The sequence below is a fragment of the Marmota flaviventris genome, chromosome 11 (genome assembly GCF_047511675.1).
Source record: "Marmota flaviventris isolate mMarFla1 chromosome 11, mMarFla1.hap1, whole genome shotgun sequence".
Taxonomy (NCBI): domain Eukaryota; kingdom Metazoa; phylum Chordata; class Mammalia; order Rodentia; family Sciuridae; genus Marmota; species Marmota flaviventris.
In genome coordinates this window covers 28896590-28921555 of record NC_092508.1, presented here as the reverse complement: position 1 = coordinate 28921555, position 24966 = coordinate 28896590, and the positions used below count along the sequence as shown (strand labels likewise).

The 24966-nt window shown below is 34.6% G+C and overlaps 2 protein-coding genes across 2 annotated transcripts in view; one reads left to right on the top strand and one right to left on the bottom strand.

The window, feature by feature from the left end:
- The first annotated feature begins 1186 nt into the window (after positions 1 to 1186).
- Positions 1187 to 5490, top strand: Fam237a (family with sequence similarity 237 member A). Its single transcript, XM_027941720.1, has 2 exons — positions 1187 to 1598; positions 5357 to 5490. The coding sequence occupies exons 1-2, from the start codon at positions 1187 to 1189 to the stop codon at positions 5488 to 5490; spliced, it is 546 nt and encodes a 181-aa protein (XP_027797521.1).
- Positions 5491 to 8311: 2821 nt separating this feature from the next.
- Dytn (dystrotelin) overlaps positions 8312 to 24966 on the bottom strand; it is a 55357-nt gene continuing 38702 nt past the window's right edge. The window contains 4 exon segments of the mRNA XM_071619361.1: positions 8312 to 8346; positions 8349 to 8414; positions 18901 to 19381; positions 21990 to 22149. Coding sequence (XP_071475462.1) covers positions 8312 to 8346; positions 8349 to 8414; positions 18901 to 19381; positions 21990 to 22149 — 742 coding nt within the window.

Genomic DNA, 24966 nt, shown 5'->3' with positions numbered 1-24966 from the left:
AAATAGAGAAAAAAAAATTGAAGTGTCTTTTATCATAATATACTCCTTCAAAATAGGGATGTGCCTGTTCAAAGAGTTTCTGAAATATTTAACGGTATTTCATTATGTTCTGTTGCTGTGCTGAAGACAAATATTCCATTTTATGATATTATCATTGAATATTTTGATATGAAATTATTCCCATAAGTATTCTCATGGGATGTACCTTGCTTACTTTCGTGATATTTACCATCTAAAAGCTTTTGAAAATATAATATAAAAGTAGAAGTGAGCTTTGTGTGCTTCCTGTTTCTTATTTATGTTGAAGTTGTTTAAGTGTGATTACATTGTGCACAGACTGTGAGGATTCCGATAAGCTGTTTTGTTGGGGAAAAAGAAAATTTAAGTTATTTTAAGAGCATAATTTCTCATTGCACTTGTTTGAAGTGGTAACATAAGAACGAATTCAAGGTGATATGTAGCTGCCCTGATTTTATTGTAACAGGCATTGAGAGAAAAGTTGAATGAGAGGCAAAGAATTTTTTTTAAATCCTTGAGATTTACAACAAAAAGAGAGAAATTAAAAACAGTATCTTTATTAAATTTATATCAGAATTGAGAACATTTTAGGTGTTTGTAAAATGTCTTTTGATTCTACTTTAATGGGTTGAATATATGTCCTTCAGTTTCCAAATATATTTACCCACCTTTTAGCACCTATCTTGTATTTATTTTTATTATAACGTTTTATAATTTGAATGTCTTTTTTTAAAAAAAGTAAAAGCCAATGTGAATAGAAAAGTACACAAGGATAAAATATATTTAAATTCTTAATTGCATAGGTATCTTAGATGGCTAGGTTTAAGATATTAATTAATAAAAGCCATGCAGCAAGATTTTTAAGTTTTCACTTAAAAGCTGTATTATTCTGTACCAGGGAAAAACAGTTCTCTTATACATCTAACAAAAGAGCATATATTAGGAATACTTCTTAGCCCAACTATCTAGATTTTACACTATCTGGCCTGGCAATGAGTCATTTTAGATAGAAGGAGACTTGTGATATGGGAAGAAAGGTAAGACTTTTCCTATTTTGTGACAATGACATGTTTCTTTTTCTGAGACTATGTTTCTTAAGGGCACACTTATTTTCTCTTCTGAGTGGAACAGGGACTGATGTATTTCCATCCTGTGCAGTTTCAGGACCATGGTTGATCCTGGCATCAGAAGAGGGATCCATTACCCCCTGAACTTCACCTGCTCCCTGCTCATTGTGGGAATGTGCTGTGTGTCTCCTTTCTTCTGTCATAGCCAGACAGACCTACTGGCTCTTAACCAAGCTGATCCTCAGTGCTGGGAATCCTCCTCAGTGCTCCTCCTGGAAATGCGAAAGCCTCGCATTTCCAACACTGTGTCGGGCTTCTGGGATTTCATGATCTACCTGAAGACATCTGAGAACTTGAAGCATGGAGCACTGTTTTGGGATCTGGCCCAGCTCTTCTGGGACATCTATGTGGACTGTGTCCTCTCCAGGAACCATGGCTTAGGAAGGAGGCAGTTGTCTGTAAAGGAAGAGAAAATCTCAGCAGCACAGCCACAGCACACAGGGAATAAACAAGGTGGTTAGCCCCAGCTCCCATGTCTTTTAAAAGGGTCAATCAAGTATGAATGTGCTGAATTGTGAGGAAGGGGGAAATGGCTTGAAGGGACAAATGCCACAAATATTCTTTTCAAGAGCACAGAAGTAATAGAAAGATAGATAGCACTTTCTTTTGCATTTCACAATAACTATTTAGATGATCATATTGTCACTATCCTCATAGCTCATGTGAACACTAAGGAGAAAGAATAAGAAGGGCAAATAAGGAAAAGCATGATTCCTCAAATACAGGGCAAAGGTACAAAGGTATGCCCAAGATCAACACTATTTTATCACTAGCTGAAACATTGGCATTGATATTTACTTGCTGTGGAATTGGGAAAACTTGAATATAAGCCTGGGGAATATTTGTAGCACATGAATTCTTGCCCCCTTAAAATTGAAAAACAAAACAAAACATTGCTTTCATGTTAGTGGAGGGGATCTTTGAGAGGTACTTAGTTGATTAGGAGAAAAAAAATCTACTGGAATGCAGATTCACTTCTTTTTTTTTAGTGAATTTCAGATAAATAGTTAACTTCTATCAAGTAATTAACTTTTAGTAACTTCCCAAAAGTTTACAAATTTTCACCAAAGTAAATATTGCATTCAAATACAGTCTTCTCTAGGGGTATAGAAGTAATATCCTTTATAAAATTGGAATGAAGGTGAGTGAGATCCTGTCAATAAGTGAGCAAAGAGATGCCTGAGTTCTATTCATTTTTTGTTGTTGTTCAATTTTTGGTATCACTTCAGCCATTAAGCTTTCAAGCATCGCAGCAAGTGTAGTTTAGGTGGTAGTAACTCTTTTAGAATTATTTATGTACCAATGGAAACTAGAGTATAAATAATCTTTACATTTGTAAAAAAAACTAGAGTATAAATAATCTTTACATTTGTAAAAAAATGCCTTTGATATATGACATATATTCCTAAATAATTAAAATAATGATTAATAGCTATGATTTTAGGACTACCTTTTCCTAAGATATTGAAGATTTTAGAGATAAAGTTTGTTTTAACCTCAGTAACTAAAAATCCTCATGACTTGCTGCCACACAAAACCAGATAATCCACTGCTATTACTTATAAATAAGTTTATTGTTTTGATAAGTGTAATTATAACTTAAACTAATTTCAATTTTCACAGGCTATATTCTCTCTGCAGCTTTGATACTAGAGTAGAAATACAGATGGAATGTTTTAAGCATTGGTTACTGCCATTAAAAATATTTTTAGTTGTAGACAGACACAATACCTTTTATTTATTTATTTATTTATTTTTATGTGGTACTGAGGATTGATCCCAGGGCCTCACACATACTAGGCAAGTGTTCTACTACAGAGCCACAACCCAAGTCCATGGTTGCCACTATTTTTAAAATATTTTGAACAGAGGCTGCTCAGGTGTCAGCATAAGTAAGGACTACATATTCTCTTCTGTATGGTGGAGGGTGATCTGTAGGGATTTTTCTCTCATTTTTATCACTTAGCTGTTGTGCTCAAATAATCACAACTATATTTTGTATTTTGTACTCACTTTGAATAGCTCAGAGAAATGTCTAAAGAAAACATTTGTGTTCTCAATATGAGAATAATTATATGTATGTATACATGTTTATACACACACACACACACACACACACACACAATTCTCCATCTCCAGCCATAGAAGCCAGTTCCTTTATCTCACTATAAAGTTGCTATTGAATCAGTTGGTTTCAAACTTTAGGAACTGTTGCTTTGCAAGTAGCCAAGTAATAGGAGTGAGCATTTCTCTTTGTTGAAGTTATTTTAATGTTTGGTACAAACAATTGTTTGCAGATCAGGAAACAAGACTTTCCATTTGGTTGGCAGAACCACAGTCAAAGAAGGTCTCAGGTCAAGGAGATACATGTCCAGAAGTTAAAAAGTTACAGGAACATTGAGATTTCCTTTCAAGAGGCTTGATTAAATCTCTAGTGGCTCAACTGGGCTCTGGATGTACCTGCATGGATCCTCTAATAATTTTTCCTTTTGTCTCGGGGGGATAATATGCTACCATGTTTGGACGAAGGTGAGGGTGAAGAGGTACTTTTCTGTATATTTCTCAGGGAAATCATATCATCAGGGCAGAAGGGAAGAAGAATAAAATAAATGTGCACATAATATACAAATAGGTTTTTGCTATTTTGATGACTTTAAATCAAATAGTTTAGATCCACTTACAAAATCTTAGTATGAATCATGCTTTGCTAAAAATATATAATTTGCCATTTTCCATTTGACTAAATCATATTTGCTAATATTATATCAATAAATTTGAAACCAAAAGATACCAAATACCTAGGTAACCTTGGGGAAATTAATTTATGCATTTAGTACTTTATTTTTTCATCAATTAGGGAACCTCTGACATACCTTCAAGTTCTCTGTTCTAATATTATGTAATCCTATAAAAAAATGAATGTATGAAAGAAACTAATGTAACTCTCAAAGAATCTAGAAGAGCTTTACCCAAAGGAGAGTTGACTGAGCTGGGTGATAACCTGGACACTGTGGCTATTTACAGAGGAGGCTCAGAAATGAGAATTCTAGAAATTCTAAGGGCTAGAGATAGCATTATGAGAAAATACCCTAAAAGTTATTGTTATTTAGTCTAGAAAGATGTTGACTAACAGTTGAATGGTGGAACATATAAAGGGAATATAAAGAGGACATACCTAGGCTTAAGCACTAAATTCTGAGAGGAGAAAAAAGGAGAGAGAGGGAGAAGGTGAGGAAGAGAGAGGGGGAGAAGGAAAGAGAGAGATTGATTCATTTAGGCCAAGAGTACACAGATAATTCCCAAAGAGTAAGCTACAGAGTTTAGGGTAACTCACACAGTAGTAAAGACTTCCATTCAAATGAAGAGATTTTGAAGTATAACCTTGTTCATGTCAAAAATAATGGCCTCTTCCTTCAGAAAACCTTGCTCTGACACTAATAAGGACAGAAAAAATTATCTTCTGGGGCCTGGAAGTCTGAATGTTCTAGAAAATTTGCTATTCTTTGTTTTTCTTGTGATGAGAAAATGAAAATTTAGATTTATCAACTAATGTTGTTGCAGTTGGTGTCAAATTAGCTGACAAATATTCAGTGCTTATTTTTTGAACACTAAACATAAGAGAGAACAATGCTTTGGGAACATAGATGGATCCACAGTGCTTGACTTCCTACTTTGCTCTCTCCAAGAAATTTCCTAAGCAGCATATTCAGCAATTCTTTACCTAGAAATTTACTCTAAGAAACATCCAGAGGTTCAAGTTCTTTACTGCACTGCGATTTACAGTAACAGGAAACCTGGAGATAATCTAAACCCCCACAATAGAGTGATCATTAAATAAATTATGGTATAAAGCATGTGTATAAAACTACCTCAGAAAGATTATACTGTGTGTGATTTAAAATGTTTTATTTATATTTTTACAGGAAACATTATATAAAGACAATTTTAACTTTTTAATCAGAAAAATAATGCATAGTAATTGACAAGAGAAAATGTTTTTATAATTTACATCATTCATATAATATAGGTAAACTGCATAGGACACAAAACTTTTCAAAAATATAAATTTATTATATATGAAATAAGTTTATATAGAAGTTTGATAGAAGAATGGAAGAAATGTCTACTTTTCTTTTTAAAAAACAACTTACTGATATTTAATTCAACTGAAAATCATTTGATGACCTTCAGTTTCTTTTTTCTGCTTTCAGGTGCATATTCCCAGATCCTAAGAGCCCCTTTCCTAAAGAAGAAAGAGTTGATTGAAGATTGGATAAGCATGTATGTGCGCAGGAGTGGGTCTAGATTTGTTGGAAAAGTAAACCTGGAAATAAAGAGAAAATAAATAGAACCTTAGAGCTAACTCATGCCTTGGAATTAAAAAGTGCATACATATTTTTTCTTAAATATTGATCACTTATTTATTTTAATTGGTGAAAATGTCCAGAGATAAAAATTAATATGAAAATTAACTAAGAATACTTAAAGCTTCATTCTTTTAGGCTGCTAGCATGTTCCTTCAAACAGTGATTACTGACAGAACATTTAAGAGTTAACCTCCGAAGATGACTTGAGGATTGGAAGACTCCACTCTGTATTAATTTGATAATTTGTCTGGGGATGTTTGACATTGTTAATGGACTGGGATGCCATACATTTAACTTGAATACATTGCATGAATTCCAAGCCATTTACCACTGAATTGCTTGTGCACTGGCATAAAAGGAACTGTGTTTATTAATTGCTAGTTACCACAATCTGTGATACTACACTTTGAGAAAATATTTTTGAATACTGAATGAAGCAACGAATAAAATGAAACAAAAAACTGGGGGAATAAAGCATTCTTCTTATGGAAACAAAATTAATAAATGCTCTGGACAAATAATGTTTTGAAGTCTCTTTATCTCAGTATTTAATGTTTCCACTAAAGACACCCAAACTCTGATAAAATACCATAAGTATCAATTATCTCTCAATTACATATGTGCTATTTGATGAAATATTAAAACTGTATAAGTGGCAATAGTTTGCACTGAAAAGCAAAACACACTTAAACAGGATTATAAGAGAAAAACATATAAATAATTTTCCCTAGCAAAATGACCAGGCCTGAATGAGATTCATAGCAGTGAAGTCCAATTAGCAAATTGACTTGCGTTCCAGACATAAGGCTATTTTTATCTCTAATTATTCCCATGTTTCCAACCATTCTCTCATAACCAATGATGGAGAGCCAGTTTGAATTTCAGATATGTTAGCTATTCTCTTGATATTTTCAAATCCAAATTATTTTCAGGTCCGAGTAAAATCTCAATAAATGTTTCACTGAAGCCTTTGGGACCCTCCTAAACCTAGAAATCTTATCTAAAGGGTTATTATCAGAAGACAAAGTTTCATCTGAGGATTAGCCAAATCCTAATAATGGGGGAAGAAGTCCAGCCTCAGGGTTTGGCTGACTGGGAGAATGAGAATATTAAAAACCTGCCACTCTTTGGCTACCATTTCTACATAGATTCATCATTTTGCTTTCATACTCTTTTCTCTAATGCCTTTCATCCTGCTCTTCAAAACCATCTGATAAACTCATTACCTCTTTTAAATCAGTAAATAGATACCACTCTTGGAGAATGCCAACAGCAGTTGGCAATATTTTCTGTAAAGAGTAGGGGTTGTTGGCTTCCTGTGGCTATTGCAATTAATCAGCTCTACCTTGGTAGAATAAAAGAAACTATGATACATAATAAAAGAGCATGGTTATTTTTCAATAGAACTTGGTTTATGGACACCAACATTTAAATCCATATACTCTCCAGGTGTCCTTTTCAACCACTTATAAAATGTAATACCCACTCTTAGCTCACAGCCTGTTCAAAGTAGGCAGTGGGTAGGATTTGGCCCACAGGCTGTGGTTTGCTGAACCATCATGCTTTATGGCATATTATCCCATGTATAAGGAGCACTAAGGGATGAAGAAAGAAGAGTGAATATGTCAAATGACAATACCAAAACAAAGATGTATGATAGGCTGGGAAACCAACATAAAAATTAGGATGAGATTGAACAGGGATAAATTCATTTTAATCCTATCCAACTGGACATTATTTTACTCTGTAAACAGTACTAGGAATTATAGAGCACACATACACATATATGCATATCTATAATCTCTCTGAGTGTAATATGGACCACAGATTTTGAATGGAATCCTAATAATTTATATTGAGAGCAATTAGAGATCAGTGATTGCACTGTAGGCTCAGGAGCTGGGTTCAAATATCAACTTCAAGTACCAGCCAAATGATTTTGCCTAAGTTATTAAATGTCTTTGTGCTCCATTAAAAAAAAGTAAAATGACATACCAGCTTTCTAGGTCTGTTGTAAGGATTAAATGAGTTAGTACATATAAAGTATTTAAAGCTAAGTGTTATATCAGTAAAAAAATTGTTAGCTCCTACTTTGGATTTTGAGTTAAGCATATCTAATCTAATTCAACACATAGAGAAAGAACACACAGGTGCTTTGGTGAAACTCATGAGATGGAGGTTTTGAAAACATTCACATAAGTCTTTTGAGATACTTTTTTATTTATAAACAATTATAGGAAATAATAGAGACATTTGTATATTCATCTAATTTCACCCAATGGGAACATCTTGCATAAGTATAGGTCAGTATCACAAGCAGGAAGCTGACATCGATGCAACCCAAGGAATTTATTCAGATTTCACTTGTCTTACATGCACTCCTGTGTGTGTGTGTGTGTGTGTGTGTGTGTGTGTAGTTCTTTGTCATACCACTTCCCAAAGAGGAGCATCCAGATGGAGAATTAGGTCATCAATCACTAATTTGAATGATATGTGAAGAAGATGCATTCATTGACATAGATCATACATTTGACTATTACTACCAAAATATCCAAAGAAAGAATGACCTTGTGATAGAAACTCCACACACCTGGATTCAATTTATTTTTCATCTACTCTTCACCCCATGGCCTTACTCTAAAGAAGATCCATTAAAAAGGAGATTCAAAAATAGGATTTCTGTTCTTTATAGTTTACACCAATTATTGAGAGAGAGGTAGAAAACTTAATTTTCTTAATTCAGATTTTGAAAACGCATTTTGTCATCACAACCTGGGGCCTTTGAGTCTGGACTCCTTTTCATTTGAAGTTGGGAAAAGTGATTTGATCCACAGGGCAGAGAAAGCCCTGCACACCTGCTCAGCTTTTCCATATAGGTCCATGTTCACTGAAGACTGTGGCCCTGAAATCAAGAAACAGGAGAATCTTTCAGAGAAACCTACTTATAGGTTCTTAAGCTGATCTGGATAAAGCTTTTGCACATAGATGAAATGGAACCCATCTTTCCTCAATTCCTGCAAACAATGCCTTTTCTCTAAGTTATAAGGCAAATTAGATGGCTGTATTAATCATGATCAATACCACTAATCCAAAGAAGTTGTAGGTTCTTAAGATGCATTTTCCCATGGCACAAATCTGAGGTGCCAGAAAGTCCACTCCAGACAAGTGTCTTGCAAACTCTGTACAATCAGAATCACCTGAAGAGTGTTAAAACAGAATGCTGGACCCCGTCCCCAGAGATGTTACTCAGTCTGTTGGGGATAAGGCAGAGAATATGTATCTGTAATAAGTTTTCAGGTGATGCTGATGCAGCTAAGATTTGAGATGCTTCCCTGAGATCAGTTATAAAAGGGATTGAGCTACAGCTGAGTTCTACAAGACCTTTAAAGAAGAACTAATACCAGTACTCTTCAATTTATTTCAGGAAATAGAAAAAGAGGGAGCACTTCAAACTCATTCTATGAGGCCAATATTACCTGATTCCAAAACGAGGCAAAGACATATCAAAGAAAGAAAACCTCAGATCAGTATCTCTAATGAATATACATGAAAAAAATTCTCAATAAAATTTTGGCAAATCAAATACAAAAAACATATCAAAACAATAGTGCACCATGATCAAATGGGGTTCATCCACATATGTGGTTGGTTCCACATATAGATATCAGTAAATGCAATTCTTATTGAATTAATATTGTCAAAATGACCATACTACCAAAAGCATTATACAAATTTAATGCAATTCAATCAAAATCCCAATGATATTCCTCATAGAAATAGAAAAAGCAATTATGAAATTCATCTGGAAAAATAAGAGATCCTGAATGGCCAAAGCAATCCTTAGCAAGAAGAGTGAAGCAGGTGGCATCACAACACCAGACCTTAAACTATACTACAGAGCAATAGTAACAAAAACAGCATGGTATTGGCACAAAACAGACTGGTAGACCAATGGTACAGAATAAAGGACACAGAGACTAACTCACATAATTCAGTTATCTTATATTAGACAAAGGTGCCCAAAACATGCATTGGAGAAAAGATAGTCTCTTCAACAAATGGTGTTGGGAAAACTGGAAATCCATGTGCAACAAAATGAAATTAAACCCCATGAAAGAAAGTCCACTCCAGACGAGTGTCTTGCAAACTCTGTACAATCAGAGTTGCAAACTCTGTATAATCTCTCTCCATGCACAAAACTCAACTCAAAGTGGATCAAGGACCTAGGAAATAAACCAGAGACCCTGCATCTAATAGAAGGAAAAATAGGCTCAAATCTCCATCATATCGGATTAGGCCCCTACTTCCTTAATAAGACTCCTGTAGTGCAAGGATTAAAATCAAGAATTAATAAATGGGATGGATTCAAACTAAGCCACATCAATGTTTATTGCAGCACAATTCACAATAGCTAAACTGTGGAACCAACATAGATGCCCTTCAGTAGATGAATGGATGAAGAAAATGTGGTATATATACACAATGGAATGTTACTCAGCAATAAAAGAGAATAAAATCATGGCATTTGCAAGTAAATGGATGAAGTTGAAGAATATAATGCTAAGTGAAGTTAGCCATCCTCCCCGCAAAAACAAATGCTGAATGTTTTCTCTGATTTAAGGAGGCTAATTCATGGTGGGGTTGAGAGGGGGAGCATGGGAAGATTAGATGAACTCTAGATAGGGCAAAGGGGAGCAAGGGGAAGGGAGAGAGCAAGGGGGTAAAAATGATGGTGGAATGAGATGGGCATCATTACCCTAAGTACATGTATGAAGACTCGAATGGTGTGAATATACTTTGAATTCAACCAGAGATTTGAAAAATTGTGCTCTATGTGTATAATATGAATTGTAATGCATTCTGCTGTCATATATAACAAATTAGAATAAAAATTTTAAAAAAGAGATTGTGCTATAAAAAGATCTACAATTTGGTGGTTATCAAAGTTTTAATGTGCATAATCTTTAAACTAAGAACTCTTCATAGTTTAAATATACAAAATATACAAGTATACAAAAAAAAGAATATCGCTTACACATAAGCACAAGGAAATATAAGGATATTCACCAAAGCCTTTGTGATCATGAAAAACTGAAAATAACTTGATTATACATCACTAAATATAGTATATTCATACCATGAGATGCTACACAGAATTTTTAAAAAATGACATTGTTTAATGTCACTAAGCAAGCAGGAAAAAAGCAAAAGTATAGTATAATCTGACTTATGATGAAAAAGTAAGGACATGTACATATGTAGTTAAAAACATGTAAAGGAAAACGTATTAAACCTCTAGTAAAAAGGTGGGAGAAGTGGAGGACATGAAGATGAATTAATTTTTAGAAAATTGTGCATTGTGGCATCTTAACTTACCAAAAAATGTAATATTGTATTATTTGTATAACTGATAAAAAATAAAATCACAGGAATTGAAAGCACAGAAAGGCTTATTTTGTTAGTTACATACTTTTCAGGTACCTGGAGTATATTGTAGCTCCATCTGTGCTATTTTGCATTGAACATTCAGGAGGAGAGAATTTATACCATTCTTCCTCATCTATTCTCTAACACTTCTCCAGAGCTACAAGGACCTTGAATAAATCATATTTCATGGCCTGACTAAAAATCTTTGTTCAGAGGCAAACTTATTTTAAAACACTGCTTCTTAGCCCACAGTGATAAAACCTTAAATACAGCAATAAAGAAATAAGGAAGTGTAGTCCTTTTCATCTTTTCATGAATGAGAGCTTTTCCTGTTACTTTTTTTTTAAGCTTAAGTCCCTTGTAATGTTACAGAAAAAAAAAAAAGCCAAAGATATGCACCTAGTACATAACATGTTACTTGGCATACTCTTGGGACTCAACATGTATAAGGACTAAATTAATATGCATATATGTAAATGCCTAAGGAGATGTTAATTGACAGTCCAGAGAAAATCACAATGTAATTTAAATTAACAATTAATTTAAATATAATTTAAAAGCCTATCTGGTCTCTGAATAAATTAAAGATGTGAGAGAAGGCTATTAGAATGTTGGATGTAGAGATTTGAAAGTATTAAGCTGTGTAGTCTATGAGTACTTTCCTAGGCAATTGAAATACTGAACCCATGTCTTTCTTACAACAATCATTAATTAAGCAAATCAATATTCATTAAATATCTACTCTGTGCTAAGACCTCTTCCTTGAGATGCAGATTGTACATGTTGATTGCCTCTTTGACAATTCATTTAGAAAGGTCTCAGGCAATTCAAACCTAATATGGTAAAAACAGAACACCTGATTTTTCTGGCTCCCCCCCCGTCAGTCTTCACAGTGTTCCCTGTTGTCATAAAATATCACCATCTACCCTTGTGGTATGCTCTTTCCTGGTCTGTTATCCCACTTGCCCTTCTCCCAGCTACTCTCCACATAATGCCAGGATGTCTTAAAAATACAAACCTATGCCGTGAATGCCAAGCAGCAAGCATAGTGCTTGGCACAGAGTAGATTATTGATGAATATTTGTAAAGTGAATAAATGAGTGATTTAATGACGAACCAACTAGATATATTTTCTGCTGGATCTCTTCCTTTACTCATCAAAAAATTACTTTGATTTTTCGTGTGTGTGTGTGTATAATGATAGAGAAGAGAGAATAAAAGATATATGTCCATTAAGTTTCCAATAAACAGTACTTGGACTCCCAATCATCATTTGAGGTTATTTTCAAACAGATTAGATAAAGATACAATGTTGAACTTTTCTCTCCTGAGTTTGCTAAGACACTGTTGTTTATTTCCCCATAATTTGCTAAATTTGAAGCTTTATTTTCTATTCATTTAAAATAATAATTCATAATGATGGTTTCAGAAAGGAAAAGGGCATAAGCCACATCCCTGACCTTACCTGTGCCCTCATATACATAAAATTATGTCATCTGCAAACAGAGATCATTTTATTTCTTTTTTGATTTGAATAGCTTTTATTTTGTTTCCTTGTTTGATTGCTCTGGCTATGACTTTCAGCACTATGTCTAACAGAAGTGGTGAGCATGGGCATCTTTGCTTTGTTCTTGATCTTAAAGGAAATGTTTTCAAATTTTCACCTTCAGCATGATGTTAGCTGTGGGTTTTCATATATAGACTATATTCCATTGAAATAATTTCTCTCTCTACCTAGTTTATTGATAATTTTTATCACTATAGAGTTGAATTTTTCGAATGCTTTCTTCTATATCTATTAAACAAACCATGTGATTGGTATCCTTTATTCTGTAATGTACAGTATCATATTTATTGATTTGCAAAAACTAAAACATCCTTGAATTTCAAGGAAAATTCTCACTTGCTCATGGGGTATGACCCTGTTAATATGCTGTTGAATTCAATGTTCTAATAATGTGTTGAGTATTTTTACATATATTATTACCAGAGAAGTTAGCCTGCAGTTCTTTTCTTGTAGTGTTTTTATTTGTGTTGGCAACAGGGTAATACTGATCTCATAAAATTATTTTTGAAGTATTCCCTGTCCCTCAATTTTTTTGGAAGACTTTAAAAGTATAAACATTAATTCTTCTTTAAATATTTGCTAGAATTTACTAGTAAAGTCATCTGGTCTTGGGCTTTTTTTTTTTTAGTAGTAGTTCAAATTTTCTGTTTCATTATAATTAAGTCTTAGTAGGTTGTATGTTTCTGGAAATTACCTATTTCTTCTAGATTATCCAATTTGTCGGTGCATGATTGTTCATAGTAATAATCATGATCCTTTTTATTTCTGTGGTATTAGTTATGTCTTTATCATTTAATTAATTTGAATTTTTCTTTTAAGTTAGTTTAGCTAAAGTTTTGTCACATTATTGATCTTCTAAAAAATCAAGTCAGCTTTTTTCCCCTATCGTTTTTTATATTTTATTTATTTTTGTTCCAATCATTGTTTCCTTCCTTTTGCTAACTTTGGGCTAACACCCGCCCTTTTCCACTTACTTGAGGAGAAATATTCAGGTTTATTTTGTGTGTGATCCTTCCTCTTCTTCTTCCTCTTCCTTTGCTTTCTTCACCTTCATTTCCTCCTAATCCTCCTCCACCTCCTCCTCCTTTTTCTTCAGTACTAGGGATGGAACTCAGAGCCTCATGCATGGTAGGTAAGTGTTTGTCCCCTGAAGGTAGGTGTTTGATACTAGAGGATTCCTTTTTAGGACTATATTTTCTATATGCTTGCTGTGTTTTTGTTTTCATTTATCTTGAAATAGTTTTCTACTCTGCTTTTTGATCATTCATGTATCTTCATGAATTTTTTTCTTCCATTATTAATTTCTACTCTCATTATATTGTGGTTGGAAAAGATATTAGATCTGACTTTAGTCTTCTTCAATTTGTTAAGACTTGTTTTCTGACAACAGGTGACCTATCCTTGATAATGTTCCATGTGCACTTGAGAAGAACATATATTATCTTGCCGTTGAGTGAAACATTCTGCATGTCTCTTAGGTTCATTTGGTTTATAGTGTTGTTCAAGTCCACTGTCTTCTTATTGACTTTATGTCTGGATGTTCTATACATTATTGAAAGAAGAGTATTGAAACCTCTTAAAATTATTGAATTACTGTGTATTTCTTAAGTTCTGCCAATGATTGCTGTATGTATTTAGGTACTCTGATGTAAAGTACTTGAATTATTATGTATTCCTTAGGAATTGACAATTTTATCATTATGTGTCTTTTTTTTCTCTTGTGCCAGTTTTTGACCTAAGATCTATTTTGAATCATATGAGGATAACCACTCTTGATGTCATTTGGGTTCTTTTTAATGGAATATCTTTTTCTATCCCTTTACTTTCAGTCTTAAATATAAAGTAAGTTATTTATAGATATTACAGAGCTGGGTCTCTTTTTTATTTGTTTATTTTTTAAATCCTTTCAGCAATTCTATGTATTTTGTTTGGAAACTTTAATTCATTTATAATTAAAGTGATTATTGGAGGGGAAGTACTGCTTTGCCATTTTGTTAGTTTTCTGTCTTACAGCTTTTTTTTTTATCTTCCTTTTCCTATTCTACCATATTCCTTTCTTTTCAATTTTTTTTGCATTATTGTGGTTTATTTTATTTTGTATATTTTCTGTGGGTTTTGTTGTGTGTGCTTACCAAGAGACTTCCATCAAACATCTTGCAGTTATAAAAGTCTTTTTTTAGCTGATAATAAATTCAATTGCATAGAAAAACTCTTTACTTTTAATTGCTGCACCATATTTTATGTTACTGAAAAAGTCACACCTTTTAATATTGTATATCATAAACATTTTATAGTTATAATTATTTTTAATACTTTTGCTTTAACTTTTGCATTGAAATTGAAAGTGATTTATACATCACTGTTTCAGTATCATGGTATTTTTGTCTCAAACATATTTACCTGCCCCCCCATACCCTATTTTTCTCATCTGAATGGATGATTTCAAATACTCTGAGTTTGCTGATTCTTTCTTCTGCTTGATTCTAGTTTGCTGTTTAACTCTTGTACTGAAATTTTCATTTAAGTTATTGAATTTTTTCAGTGCCAAGATTTTTATTCGGTCTCTTTAAAGCTTAAATCTCTGTTGAAATTGTCTTTTTGTTCTTCTCTTCAGCTCATAAACATCATCATAATGGCTATTTTGAATTCTCTGTCAAGTAATTCATATACCTCTGTTTCTTAAGAGTCCTTTTCTGGAGCATTCTCATTCCTTTGTTTGTACCATGTTCCCATGCTCCTTCACCTTTCTTTACTCTGTATTCGTATATATACAGTAGAAAAAATAGCCACTTCTAGGTCAGGGACTCTAATGCATACTCTTCATGTCTTTTCATACAGAAGAGGATCCTCAGCAATCAGTCTAGTCAGAAATTTTGGGAGCTTCTCAAGTCTTCATATTAGTCCCAACTGCTACCTTTGTTCTTAGCAACTCTCAGGCCTCTAGTGTATGAGAAGTACTATCAGTATTCTGAGACAGGCAATGCAAAATCTGGTCCCTAAGAGAGTCCCCAGAAGTATTAGAATGATGGATGCATAGTCCAACTATTTCTCTCCTGAGTAAAAAGATGAGATTTAAGTATTATTAGCCTGCATGCTTTGCACTCAGCCTTGAGGAGGAGCTATTCCAGGTGCTTTCATGCTGGTCTAAACCGCCAACTTTGTTCTTAAACCATGCTCTCCTAATTCTGCCACCCTCCTCCTCTGTCTTTCCTCCTCATGACTGAAATACACAGTGACAAATGTATTGCAAAAATGGATGAGATAGAAACTGAAAATAATTTAGTACATGTACACAGGAAATTTCACTCTCAGATGGAAAGCAAACAGTTTAATAAAACAGAAGCAAAGAGTATTAAACAGAAGATTTCAAATCTTCTTTCTTTCTTTCTGTGCTGAGAATCAAACCCAATGCTACACACATGCTAGGCAAGAACTCTACCACTGAGCCACAACCTGAGCCCACAAATCTACTTTCTTTACTGTAAGTTTTAACAAATTTATTTCCTATTGATTTTCAATCCAACATTCAGAATTTAAAGAGGTTAAGGGACCTCTTTACACATAACTGTCTCTTTTCATTATGCTCTCATCATCTTTGAAGTCCTTTTTTCTTAGATCTTAATGCTGAATGACTCTATTCAATTAATGTCAAACGATTGCCTAAAAATCATCATAAGGTTTACTTTTTAATCCTATTAAGCCTTTAAGTATCATGAAGTTCATCTCAATAACCAAGATACAGTAACTTCTTAGTGAATCTGTAATCTAAAAGGGCAGTCAACTACTGGGATAATCACCACAATGGGTGAATATGTCAATACTTCATCTGAGTCAATCTTAGAATGTTATAAATAGTAAGTATTTCTAATTTGTCCAACAATTTTCTAATTTTAAAAAAATCAAACAGTAAAGAGATCAAAACTTCCTGCTGTTATCTAATGTTTCCACGATAAAAATAGAGTAAATAAAGGTAACCATTACCTCAATTTAGCTCATTTCATTTTCCACCTTTTCACCACACTTCTGTCTTTGAGTAAGTTTGATGTAACCTTGCAAGCATGTATAGATTATGTAGAATGAATGAAGTATAATTTTATAATAGAAATTGCCAATGGCTAATTGGAATTGAAAACAGGATTATATTCAATACCATACTGAATAAGGATCCTAGCTTAAGTAGAAATATTTGAGTGATGAGTGACAGTGCAAAACAGTAGCCATGAAGGTTAACATGTTTATACTGTAAGTTTAGAGGTCTCAAAGAAATACCGCTAATACAAAAGAAATAGACTTTGTAGTCTATAAGTTTAAATCTTAAAAGTTAGTATTTGTCAAATCATCACAAAGTAGTGAGTATATAATAACAAAAGGACAAGCATTTTTCTGCTAATATCATAAGCATGTTTATAGAACATGCTTCCTATAAAACATCTATATTCTATCGAGATTGTAAGTGGAAACAGATGAATTTGTTGAGATTTTTAAATATTTTCTACAAGATTGGATAATATTAATTACATGTTGATACATTCTCACAATACCTGAATTTAGAAATATATATTTACTCATGATTTTCCTTTAATGATATATATGTATAGATAGATATATTTATATAGAGACCTTGATAAATCACTTAAAATATGCACAAATCCTTTACCTTCAGATAGTAAACTAGGGAAATATTGAGATATTATCTTCCAAAAAGAAGTAGTATACCTAGTATTATAAATATAAAATGTGTATTATAATAACTACATTTGTGAGAGCTGATCCAACACAACGTTTTAGTAATCAACAGTTTTCATCAGCTTATTTGGAGAAACAAATAAAAACAAAAAAGAAGATGTCAAATACTAAAATCCTTTTCTGTAAAGTCCAATATTTATATGAAAATTTTCAAGAAAAAGGTCAAGTGGATATTGACTTTGCTTTGAATGCTCATAATGACCCCAAGTATATTTAGATGGAAATACCAAGGTGGAATTTTTTGTTGGCTTAAGAACCAGGCACAAGGAGTTCCCATCTTGTCTTTGTCTCAGGCAGACAGAGCATGCTCTGATATCACTGTGAACTCATTTCCTCTAATACTAAGATTATAACTCCAACTCCATTTACTATAGAGCTTTTGAAAATCACCAAATAATCAGCTCATTGACTTGACTTTACCAAATAAAAAACTGATGTTATCATGTGCTTAATTTATAGTTCTCCAGCTGTCGTGAGCTGAATTGTGTCCCCTCATCCGTAAAATTTATATTGAAGTCAACCCCAATACCTCCAAATGTGACTGACTGTATATGGAGACAGGGTATTTAAAGAGTTAATTAAGTTAAAATGAGGTCTTTAGGATAGGCCCCAGTCCAATATGACTGTTATCTTTATAACAAGGGAAAATTTGGACTTAAACATATGCTGAGGGGACACTACATAGAGACACAGGTGGAAGACGGTCATCAACAGGGTAAGGAGAGAGGCCTGGGGCAGGGGACAGTGCTGCTGATACCTTGATCATGAACTTCTAGCCTCCAGAACTGTGAGAAAATCAATTTCTTTCTTCCTTTCCTTTCTTTCTTTTTTTCCTTATTTTTCTTTTTCTTTTTTGTTTAAGTCACCTACTAGTTTGTGGTACTTTGTTATAAAAACTCAAACTAATAAACCAACTCAGAAACTGCTGTGTGTGTTGCTGGGATTGAACCCAGAGCCTCACAAATGCTAAGCAGAAACTCTTCCACTGAACCACACTCCAACCCCCAAATCAGAAGTATTTTGAGAACATTCATACATGAGAATGTTATGCTTCATTTTACCATGAGTCTTTAGATAAATCGTCCACCATACAAGAGTTTAGACTTTTTCAAAAGTATATATGTTCTCCCTAGATTTTAGATAATGTTACTCCAAAGCAGAAGAAATAACTATGTTAAGGGTTTCTTGAAAGGCTTTCAGAATTTAGCAATGGATCACAGCTTATGAAGGAGATTATAATGATCAAGCTTCTTCTAATTTAGAAAGTTAATCAATTCTTCTTCAGAAAGATAACAACATTATTATCCCCATTTTAAAATCATGATACCAGGCTGCACAGGTATATATGATTTAAGGCTGATACTAATAAGTGCTATTAGATACTAATAAGTGCTATAAGAAAATAATAAGAATTTATTTAATGCTTACTGTGTGCCAGGTGCTGTTCTAAAATCTTGCATGATTTTATGTTCACAGTAATCCTATGAATTAGTCAACAGAAGGAATCAAGTTCAGAGATGCTACTGATGTCCAAAAGATTCAGAATAATGTTACAGACTAGATAAACTGCACCCATTGGTCTGATACTATAAAATCAAGTATTGTAATCTCTGGCCATTACTTTCTCTATTGATGGGGAAAACTTTACCTGGTGTCTTTTCTAGGTTGAAGGCATTCATGAATTTTGACAATAGTTCTTGGACTTCCTCTTTCTCCAGATCATCATTTCTCTCTTTGATGTTAGCCATCTCTTTTCTTTCTGCAGGTACCCGAGCAGGTCTGTTTTTTTCAGGAGGAGAAATTTGGGGGTCTTCCTGTAGCAATCCCTCCTGACAGCTTGGTAGGGAGCTAAGGATTTCCTTGGGAATATTTTGGGCATAGCTTTGCAGTCTGGTGCTTTGCAGAAGAGTCTCTGATGATTCCAAATTTGGTAGAGCATTCTCTGCATCTGCTTGACTTCCATTAACTATGGCAGGGTTAGGAAGAGGTTCCCATTCTGGACTATTCTCAGTGACATTCTTCATTTGAGAAAAATCACCTCCATCCAGAGGCTTAACAGCTGAAAAATGGTCAACCCTGGACATTGTATTTTGATGGGAAGATACAGGATGGAGTGGCTGCAACATTGCCTAGGTAGAGAAAAATCTTATTTATGAAGAATTAAAATTTATTTTACTTTTCTCCCCCAAAGCATTAAATTTCAATCATCTAACAGGAGATGCTAATACAACATTTCTTTTTCCTCTCTAAATATATTATTAATTATATTTTATATTGTTAATTCAATATCAATCTATAACTCTTTCCAAGATTTGGAACAGCTCAGATTATAAAATTTCACAGGTAATAATCACAAGATTTGGGAGGTAAAATCTAGGTTCTAAAAAAATTCCTGGTTCTAAAAACATCATAAGGAATTTCTGAAAACATAAGCATATGTTGAATTGACATATAATTTAATAATATACATAATCACAACAAAACATGCTCATCATGATCCTGTAGTGGTTGTGTTGTGAGGGGTTCACAATAAGCCAAGGGATACAATCTAGGGATGTGCTCTATTTTAAGGACAGTTCTCAAAGTGTGGTTGGTCCACAGGCCCTAGAAATCCCTGAGACCCTTTTAAGGGTCTGTGAAGTAAAATTTTGTTCTTAATGATACTTCTGTGTTATTTGATGTTTGCACTGATAGTACAAAATTAATGGTAAGTAAAGCTGTCAGTGTCTGAGCAGGAGTCAAGACAGCTTTACCACACAGAGCCAACAGGGTCTCTCTCAACATCATACACTACCTGATTAAAAATATAAATAAATAAAAAGTTCCATGGAAGAGTACCTTTGATGGAATATAAAAAATTCTTGATTTTAATAACAATAACCCTTGCCTTTTTAATATTGTGTGTGGTGAAATGAGAAGTGTATATAAAACATCTCAGATGCATCATGCAGAATACAAAGGTTACCTCCTGGGCCAAAGAAGGATTGACAGACAGACTATGATTTTTCATATCTGTGTATCTGCAAATATTTTTTTGTTCATAAAGGAACAAAATGAGAATGTCACTGCAAGGACAACAATGAACCGTATTTGTAGTCAATCATAATGGTAACTCTCAGCAGAAGTTAGAAAAACTTGCATTTCTCACCATGACCTTGATAGCTTTATAATTTTCTGATGAAATTAGTGGTGATATTATATTAATGAGTGTGAATTTCTTTTGTATAATAAAATAGGTGAGCTTAGGAAGTTCAACATCAGTGAACCAATATTTTTCAAATGACCGATGTAGTTTGTTAACAAAATCATGCATGGGTAGACTATTCAAAGAACATACTAGAACATTGGGTTGTAATGAAACAGAGTATGAGATAGACAGCATTTCAGATTCCATATTGCTCTGTGCTTTAAGAAACTATCATTTATTGTGTTTTGGTGTAGTACCAAAGAAAAGTATCCCCAGTTATGTGAAAGCCTATGAAAATACCTTTTTTCAACTGTAATCATATATGAGGTCAGATTTCTTCAGAGGCTTTAACCAAAACCTGTTGCAACAGAGAGATGGCTAAGCAGTTATGATATTTCAGATATTTTTAATTAAGATATTGAAGAAATTTGTAAAAAATATAAAATAGTGCCATTCTGCTAGGCTTTAAAAAATTTAGGTTATTGTTTAAAAATGTTGCATTATTATTTTTATATGTTAACCAATTAATTAAAGACATTCGTAGGTTTTAAATTTAATTATTATAAACAGCAACAGATATAACTCACAGAAACAAAAGATTTTTGACATCCTCAAAGAATTTTAAGGATATGTGAGGGATCCAGAAGATTTGAACCACCATTTGACCCAGTTATCTCATTCCTTGAAATATACTCAAAGAACTTAAAATCAGCATACTACTGTGATACGGCCACATCAATGTTTACAACAGCTCAATTCACAATAGCTAAGCTATGGAACCAACCTAAGTGCCCTTCAACAGATGAATCGGTTAAAAAAAATGTGGTATACATACACAATGGAATATTACTCAGTCATAAAGAAGAATAAAATTATGGCATTTGCAGGTAAATGGATGGGACTGAAGACTATCATGCTAAGTGAAATAATCAATCCCCCAAAACCAAAGGCCTAATGTTCTCTCTGATATGCTGATGCTTACACACAAAAAAAAGGGGGCAGGAAAGAAAGAATAGAAGTTCATTGGATTAGATAAAGGTGAATGAAGGGAAGGGGGGAGATGGGAATAGGAAAGACAGTAGAATGAATCAGACAGAACTTTCCTATGTTCATATATGAATACACAACCAATGTAACTCCATATCATGTACAACCACAAAAACGGGAAGTTATACTCCTTGTGTGTGTGATATGTCAAAATACATTCTACTGTCAAGTGTAACTAAAAAGAACAACAACAACAAAAAAAAGAAATAGAAAAAGAAACAATTACTGTAAAGAACGGCTTTGCCCAGCTCTATTGTTTATAGATGTTACCTATCCTACCTTCTTTCATCGCTGCAGTCTTCGAGAAGGGGAAGGATACAGAGTGGAGAGTGAGAGTGGGAGGAGGTTAGGGGATGGGGAGAAGAGGGCCTCTTCTCTTGAGGCTGAGCCATGTGAGGTGTGAAGCTTTGGGTTGCCTCTCTCCCTTGGCAGGAGGATCTCAGGTTAGACTTCAGGTGGTCCAGGTGGCCAGTGCCCCCCACCCCGCCCCCGCCATTCTCTACCTGTAGGTCCTGTCCCACCTGCTGTAGCCTGGTCCATAGACTCTCCTGATGGATTGTAAGTGCATGAATCTTTGTTTCGAATCTGCAACTCTTTTCTTCCTGGTAGGTGTAGAATGCTTGCAACTTTTCTTTGTATTGGCTGAACTGTTGTTTAAGGACTCTGAAATGGGAAGAGTGGTTTGGAAAGGTGAGGCCAGCTCCCTACCAGAGCTGGAACCAGATGTACTCCAGGTCCTCCTACAGACAAGCCTGTGCCCTGACTGCTGGCTAACCTGACTACACTGCTGTATGCCTTTGTTCACCATACAGAGCTCCCGTGGTGTCCATAATGTAGCAACTCCCCTGAGAACCTCACTGACATTAGAGATATTTTCGAAAACTCACCAGGCATGTCTCAGATGACTTTTTCCTTTGGTACTGGGGATTGAACCCAAGGGCGCTTTACCACTGAACTACATCACCAGCCCTTTTTTATTTTAAGACAAGTTCTCACTATGTTGCTTAAGGACTCACTAAATTGCTGAGGCTGGCTTTGAACTTGCGATCTTCCTGCCTCAGCCTCTGAGTTGCTGGTATTACAGGCAGGTGCCACCATGCCCAGCTTGGATTACTTTTGACAGCATAGTTTCACCAGCTGCTTAAATATGAATATTTACTTTATTCATTATTGTTTTGTTCTAGAAACACTGCATTCAGAAAGATAGTATACCTAACACGGCTAAACACGGAATACCCAAGACTACAGGGAAGGACCAATTATACAGTTCATGAGTTGTGGATCTGTTTTGGCCTCTCTTCCTCTCTAACCATTTATTAGTTCAAGAATGAACAAAGCAGTTGGGATTATTCTTTTTAAAACATAAGGCAGATTATGTAATTTCTCTCATCAGAACCCTTTGATAAGTGGTGCATGGTGGCATAGACCTGTAATCCCAGAATTTCAGAAGGCAGAAGCAGGAGGATTGCAAATTAGAGGCCAGTCTCAGCAACTTAGTGAAGCCCTAAGCAACTTAGCAGACCCTGTCTCAAAATAAAAAATAAAAAGGGCTGAGGATGTGGCTCAGTGGTTAAGTGCCCCTGGGTTCAATCCCTGGTATAAAAACCAAACACACAAATCTTGGTGACTCCCCTCTTACTTGGCATAGACTGAAGTCCTTACAAAGGTGAGTTAATTCCATGAGACGGTCAAACCCCTCCTTCCCTTTCATCTCATCTGCTTTTCCCTGGCCACTTACTGCCCTTCAGCCACACAGGGCTATCTTGAACACACCAGGGCATATTCTTTCATCAGATAGCTCCCTTTGCCTGGACCCCCTTTTCCTCTTCGGGTCCCTACTTGGTTCACTCCCCCACCCACTTCAAATTTTAGCTAACAAGCTCTCTTTTCAACGAGGCCTTCCCTAATGCCCAGTAGAAATCACAAACCATGACCCCAACCTTTCCTCTGACCCTGAACATCTCCTTCCCTTCTTTATCCCCATGTCTAATTGCTTCCAGAGCTCAAAGAGACCTCAGATTTTGGTAGAGTCTCTACCTTTTAAGCTTCTGAATAGCATGCTCTATGACATACTACCTGTTTTGCTTATTATTTTGCATATATATTACTCAATTACTTCTTTAATTGCTTTCTGTCTCTGGATTCTGACAACATTTTTCATATTTTGTTTCCTACCATGTCCCCAGGACCTGACCTAAAACATTCCCTGTCACATAGTAGTTACATAATTAAAATTGTCTGCATGTAATCTTATTCTTTAATCAGTGTCATTGGCATATGTGTAGAATTTGGGAGAAATTGGCTATCTGGTGAGAAAGGTACCATTTCTCAAGTTAGAACCTTTGAATTTCTTAGACTCAAGAGGAGAGGCTTGGAGAGGCTTTGGTACAGTTTGGGCTCCTACCCACAGCAGATGTCTCTGAAAAATAGCCCTTAAACTTCCAGACAGTCACTTAGGTGAGACAGGAGTTCTACTCTAAAATCCTTGACTGTAACTGGAGTGTTGAGTATGTACATAGGATGGGGTTTTCAGGAAGGTGTCAGCTCAGAGGGGTTATATAACCGACAACAAAGAAACCATCTCAGGAGGCTTCTGAGTACAGTGCTCTCTGTACCTAAGGTGTTGTGCTTGTTTTAATCTCTAACAACAGTCTCTCTTTCTCCCATGTTGTCTACACTAAGAGCCCTGCCTCCTCATTGGCCAATCCACCGTGTTTGAATATCTAGGAGACATGTGTTGTATTCCCTATAATCCAGGGGAAAGTAGACAGAGGCTAATCAGAAATGCAGTTCCTACTTACTCTAATTTTTTTAAAAATTTTTTTTAAGGAGAGATTTTCTTGTGAGTGTTTTTGATAAACACAATTTATCTGATACAAATATTTGCAGCAGCTGGGAGTCTACCACTACTTTCTAGTTAGATATCTATTATTAACAAACAGTTCAGATTATCTGAAATTATTCTAATCAAATGACCTGAAATCTGCCTTAGATCTTTATATGTGTTTCTGCTTTTTAGAGCTAAATGGCTTGAGTCCACCATGTTCTAGGCCTTTAAAAGAATCCCAGATGCTCCCAAGGCAAGCTAATCGTGCACAGAGTAGTGAAAGATGACTTCTCTTGATGAGTCCCTAGCACAGAACCCACCGATGAATCAGTAACCAACAAATGAGTGATACTCTTCCTGTTAACGCAGCCTGAGATCATGTTGTTTTTTAGATAATCAGTGGCATAATGCTGGCTATTACTGAACTTGCAGTCAACTATACATCACATCTTTTTTTACACTATTTATTGTGAACATACAATTGGAAGACTTCTCTTTAATCCCTTAAAATTTGGTCTTTATTGATTGTTTCACTATTTTATCCCGTGAAATCTTATTGATCCTAAATTGTTATTTGGCTTATTATCTATGCCTTTTTTTTAAAAAAAATATTTTTTTAGTTGTAGATGGACATATTATCTTCATTTATTTAT